Genomic DNA, 6,464 nt, shown 5'->3' on the forward strand with positions numbered 1-6,464 from the left:
ACTGACACACTCAGCAGTATCCTGAGCAAATGAGCCCTCAAAGCCCACTTCCATAGTGATACACTTCCTCCGACAAGACCACACACTCCAACAAAGCCACACTTTCTCATAGTGCCACACACTTTGTGGGTCATTCTCTTTCAAACCACTGCATATATCTTCAATGTCTGAGGTTCTCTCTTGCCATATTTTGGTTGCTATTGGTGAAGCTTGCCTCTGTAGTTACTGCTCAAATTCCTAAATTTTTCATTTATGAATTCCCTCAATTCAGATTTTCATTATTGGTGCCATTTTTATTTTCAGGTCTACAACACAGTTCCCTAACAGGACTCATTTATGTAAACTATCATATTATCTGCAAATAGTTAAAGTTTGACTTCTTCCTTTCCAGTTTGTACCCCTTGTTCTCCTTTTGTTGTCTTATTGCTCTAGCTAGAACTTCAAGTACAATATTGAAGAGAAAGGGAGACAGTGGACAACCTTGTCTTGTTCCTGATTTCAGAGGAATCGCTTTGAGTTTCTCTTCATTTAGTTTGATGTTGGCTGTTGGTTTGGTGTATATTGCTTTTATCATGTTTAGATATGTTCCTGTTATTCCTATTCTCTCCAAGATCTTTATCATGAGGGGATGTTGGGTTTTGTCAAAGGCATCTCCTTTCTTGACCTCCTCTGTTCCTCCTCTGTCTCAGTACTCTTGTTCTCCTCCCCCTACTCTGCTTCTCCCCTTCCCACCTTCATCCTCTCTCCCCCCACCCATGCTCCCAATTTGCTGAGGGTTTCTTGCCCCCTCCCCTTCTTCGAGGAACTATGCAATCTTCTCTTGGAGTCCTCCTTGTTTCATAGCTCCCCTGACAGGATGGATTGTAGGCTAGTAATCCTTTGCTCTATGTCTAAAATTCATATAGGAGTGACTACAAACCATGTTTCTCTTTTTGTGACTGGGTTACCTCACTCAGGATGGTTTCTTCTAGTTCTATCCATTTGCCTGCAAATATCAAGATTCCATTTTTTTCTGCTTAGTAGTACACCATTGTGTAAATGCATCTCATTTTCTATATCCATTCTTCAGTTGAGGGGCATCTAGGTAGCTTCCAGGTTCTGCCTATTACAAATAATGCTGCTATGAACGTAGTTGAATATATGTCATTATTTTATGAATGTACATTCTTTTGGTATATGCCCAAGAGATTAATTTTAGTTTGAAGTCTAATTTGTTAGATATTAGGATAGCTACACCTGCTTGCTTCCTAGGTCCATTTGATTGGAAAATCTCTTCCCAACCCTTAATTCTGAGGTATCATCTATCTTTGAAGTGAGGTGTATTTCTTGTATGCAGCAGAAGGATGGATTCTGTCTTCAGATCCATTCTGTTAACCTGTGTCTTTTTATTGGTGAGTTAATAACATTGATATTGAGGGATATTATGACCATTGATTGTTGACTCTTGTTTGTTTTGTATCCATTTTTGGTGGAGGTATTTTGTGTGAGTTTTCCCCCTATTTATGAATTTTGGTAAAGTGAGATTATCTATTTCCTATGTTTTTGTGAGTATAGTTAATTTCTTTGGGTTGGAGTTTTCCTTCCAGAAGTTTCTGTAGGGCTGGATTTATGGATATGTATTGTGTAAATCTGGTTTTGTCCTAGAATATCATGTTTTCTTCCTCTATAGTGATTGAGAGCTTTGCTAGTTATAGTAGTCTGGGCAGGAATTTGTGGTCTCTTGGTGTTTGTAGAACATCTATCCAGGACCTTCTGGCTTTCAGAGTTTCCATGGAGAATTAGGGAATAATTCTGATTGGTCTGCCTTTATATGATACTTGGCCTTTTTCCTTCTCTGCTCTTAATATTCTTTCTTTATCCCATATGTTTGTTGTTTTAATTATTATGTGGCAAGGGGACTTTTTTTTTGATCCAGTCTATTTGATGTTCAGTAAGCTTCTTGTACTTTCATAGGTGTGTCCTTCTTTAGGTTGGGAAAATTTTCTTCTATGATTTTGTTGAATATGTTTTTTGCATCTTTGAGCTGGGCTTCTTCACCTTCTTCTATATCTACTATCCTTTGGTGGTGGTGAGGTCCATCTTTGTATATGTTTGCTTTATTGGTTGATAAAGCCCTGTTGGCCAATGGGGAAGCAAGTTAGGTGGGACTAGGAAATAGGAAGGATTCTGGGAAATGTAGGAAATGGACAGAGTTGCCATGTGATCCCAGGAAGAGAGGACACATGCTGCTGGCATCCTCAATAAGATAAGTCTTTATAAAATATATAGATTAATGGTTATGGTTGAAACTTAAGACAGAGCTAGAAAATAAAATAAGAAATCCTAGTCATTGGCCAGCAGCATTTTAACTAACATAAGACTCTGTGTGTTATTTGGGTGCCCCAATGTGGCAGCAGAACTCAGGTGGCTGGCGGAAGAGTTATTGTTACACTTAGGTTTGGTCTTTTCACAATGTCCTATATTTCATGGATATTTTGTGTTAAGGGTTTCTTGGACTTAAGAATTTCTTTGATTGATGACTCTATTTCCTCTAGTTTACCTTCAGCATTTGAGATTCTGTCTTCCATCTCTTGTATTCTGTTGGTTTTGCTTGCATCTGTAGTTCCTGATCGTTTACCCACATTTTCTATTTCCAGCATGTTATGCTTGCAACTGTAGTTCTTGATTGTTTATCCACATTTTCTATTTCCAGAATTCCCCCAGTCTGTGTTTTCTTCATTGTCTCTATTTCAGTTTTCAAGTCTTGAACTATATGAATTGCTTCCTTCACTTGTTTGATTGTTTTTTTCTTAGCTTTCCTTGCTTTAAGTGATTTGTTTATTTCTTGCATTTTTTGTTTGTCTTTTCCCCTATTTGTTGCATTTTAGTTTGTTTTTTCTTCCATTTATTTAAGGGATTTTTCCCATCTCTTCTTTGAGAGTCTCTTTCATCTTCAGAAAGTTATTTTTTTATTTTTCTCCATTTTTTATTTGAATTAGAAACAAGATTGTTTTACATGTCAATCCCAGTTCCCTCTCCCTCCCCTCCTCTCTTTCCCCTCCCCCCCACAACTAACACCCTACCTATCCCATACCCTTTCTGCTCTCCAGGGAGGGTGAGGACTCCCATAGGGGGTCTTCATAGTCTGTCATGTCCTTTGGGATAGGGCCTAGGCCTACCCCCATGTGTCTAGGCTCCATTAGCATCCCTCTATGTGGAATTGGCTCCAAAATTCCATTCCTATGCTAGGGATAAGTACAGAACTACTACTATTACGGGTCCTGTAGATTTCTGAGCTCTCCTCACTGGCACTCATGTTCATGGGGTCTAGATCAGTCCCATGCTGATTTCCCAGCTATCAGTCTGGGAACCAAGAGCTCCCCCTTGTTCAGGTCAGCTGTTTCTGTGGGTTTCACCAGCCTGGAATGGACCCATTTGCTCATAATTCCTCCTTCTATGCAACTTGATTCCTGTTCACTTCAGTGTTTAGCTGTGGGTGTCTGCTTCTACTTCTACCAGCTGCTGGATGAAGGCTACAGGATGGTATATAAGTTAGTTATCAATCTCATTATCAGGGGAGTGAATTTAAGGTTGCCTCTCCTTTGTTGCTTAGAATGTTAGTTGGTGTCATTTTTGTAGATATCCAGACATTTTCCTAGTGCCTGATTTCTTTTTAAGCTTATAATGGCTCCCTCTATTACAGTATCTCTTATCTTGCTTTCTTCTATTCTTCCCCCAACTCAACCTTCCTGCTCCCTCATGTCCTCCTCACCCCTCCTCTTCCACCCTTCTAATTCTCCTAGCTCCTTCTTCCCTCCCTCCATGCTCCCAATTTGCTCTGAAGACCTTGCCCCTTGCCCCTTCTCCAGGGGACCATGTATGTCTCTCTTAGCATCCTTATTCCTAGCTTCTCTGGCAGTGTGGATTGTATAATATATGTCTAAAATCCATATATGAGTGACTACATACCATGTTTGTCTTTTTGTGACTGGGTTACCTCACTCAGAATGGTTTCTTCTAGTTCCATCCATTTGCCTGTGAATTTCAAGATTCTATTCTTTTTCTCCACTGAGTAATACTCCATTGTGTAAATGTACCACATTTTCTCTCTCCATTCTTCAGTTGACCGGCATCTGTGTAGCAACATTTGCTGTGATAAAACACTAGAAAGGGCTTAGTTGGCTTTTACTTCAATGTCACAGTCTGTCATTGAGGTAGGAATTCAAAGATGGAATCTGGAGGCAGAAACTGAAGCAGAGACCATGGAAGAATTGTGCTTACTGGCTTGTTCTCTCTGGATTTCTCAGCCAGCTTTCTTATACCACAGGTTGTCATCTGCCCAGAAGTGGCATCACCCACCATGATCTGGGTCTTCCCACATCAACCATTAAACAAGAAATCCCACAAAGAAGTGTCCACTGATCTGTTCTGAGGGAGACATGTTCTCAAATGCTGTCCCCTCCTCCTCTCAGATAACTCTAGCTGGTTTCAAGTTGACAAAAATTCTAACCAACATATTATGCCACTAGACTGTGGGATGACAGGGGGCCTCATTTCCCAAGTATAGTTGCTGGCCTTGGCAGAGAGATCATAAAGGAGAGGATGAATCAGTTCTCTATCCCATTGAGTGTCTGAAACTGGGAGAGTTGGGCAGTGTTTGTGTGAATTATAGCAAGTGCATCCGAAAGAGTTTCTGTTAGCTAAGGTCACTGTTTCACCATTTTTGTAAATTAGGAAGCTCAGGCTTGTGACTTTGCAGTGCCTATATGGGGTTCTGGTTTCGAAGCTCCACATTATCACCAGGCTCTGGATTCCACTCTCATAAATAAAAACAAAATGATTTTGCATGGGATTTTTTTGGTTATGCATGAAATGTATTAGGTACAACTTATTATGAACATATAATTTACTTTATGATTGTAAATACTCACACTGTACCTTTACTACAAAATTCCAAGTCTGGTGAAATTTATATCATAACATTTATTTCACCAATCAATACCCATTTTCCATTTAATACACTATATATGATGTATCATTACTGCACAGCATGTGACAACATAATGGATTAGGAGACACATCTAAGAAAGTATTTTCTTACTAAGCTGTCTCTTCAGAGCACCCTTAATCTCTTTATTCTTAAGGCTGTAAATGAGGGGGTTCAACATGGGAACCACTACCATGTAGAATACAGACACCACCTTGTTCTGATCCATTGAGTAGCTGGACTTGGGCATCACATAGATGAATGTAACAGTCCCATAGAACAGTATGACTGCAGTGAGGTGAGAGGTACAGGTGGAGAAGGCCTTGTGGCGGCCCTCAGTGGAGTGCATCTTCAGAATAGTAATAAGGATATAGGAATAAGAGACAGCTATGACAAACACTGTGATCATAGTGACTGATCCAGCTGAAAATGAGATAACAACTGCAGAGACACTGACATCAGAACAGGAGAGTTCCACCAATGGAGCAAAATCACAGAAAAAGTCATTGACTCGATTTTCTCCACAAAAGGAAAGACAAAAGAAGCAAAACATAAAGGATGAAGCATTAAGAATACCCCCTATATAAGATCCCAAAATCAACTGGACACAGACTTGTGAGGACATTTTGATTGAATAAAGCAGTGGGTTGCAGATTGCCATAAAGCGATCATAAGCCATGGCAGCCAGAAGGAAGCATTCAGATGCCCCAAAGAAAGCTGCTGAGCTGAGCTGGATGCCACATCCAAGGTAGGAGATGGTGTTTTTCTTTACCAGGAAGTTGACAAGCATATTGGGTGTGACAGAAGATGAGATGCCTATGTCAACAGTAGCCAAGTGACTGAGAAAAAAGTACATGGCATGATGGAGCTTGGGAGAAACTATGATGAGAAGGATGGTGCTGAGGTTCCCAGTCACAGTCACCAGGTAGATGCACAAGATTACAATGAAGAGGACAACTCTAAAGACCGGGTCATCTGTCAATCCCAATAAAATGAACTCTGTCACTGCAGGGTTGTTCCCATCCTCCAGGAAAGCCATGGGACAGTGTAGCTGCTTCCAAATAAAAACTGTGATAGAAGCATTACAGGAAGAGATTTATAAATGTGTGTCTGCATTTTTATTAACACACACACACACACACACACACACACACACACACACACACACACACACACACACACATATATATATATATATATATATATATATCATTACAAAAGAATATATTGGTGGGAAGAATTTCACTCATGAACCACTGCACATTTCTAAGCCTGATAGACTCAGGAGGACAAACACAACTCTGTCCCAGGTCTCTAGAACTGGGCAGGAAGAATTTCACCCACAAAGATCTGGGTGTTTCTAGGTCTGGCAGACTCTAGATGACAAGCACAGCTTCCCTCCCTTGTATTCCATGGGATGGCATGGGTAAGGGAAATATGCCTTCTCCTACCACTTGCCACCTGTGAAAGGAAGGAGAGTTGACCCCAGGGACCTGAG

At 40.4% G+C, this 6,464-nt stretch overlaps 1 protein-coding gene across 1 annotated transcript; it reads right to left on the reverse strand.

Moving 5' to 3' along the window:
- Nucleotides 1-5,060: 5,060 nt before the first annotated feature.
- Nucleotides 5,061-6,005, reverse strand: LOC100756996 (olfactory receptor 490). The gene has a single exon (XM_027410324.1). It carries the CDS (start codon nt 6,003-6,005, stop codon nt 5,061-5,063), a length of 945 nt encoding a protein of 314 aa, XP_027266125.1.
- Nucleotides 6,006-6,464: the final 459 nt, after the last annotated feature.

Source organism: Cricetulus griseus, chromosome 3, assembly GCF_003668045.3.
Source record: "Cricetulus griseus strain 17A/GY chromosome 3, alternate assembly CriGri-PICRH-1.0, whole genome shotgun sequence".
Lineage (NCBI taxonomy): Eukaryota > Metazoa > Chordata > Mammalia > Rodentia > Cricetidae > Cricetulus > Cricetulus griseus.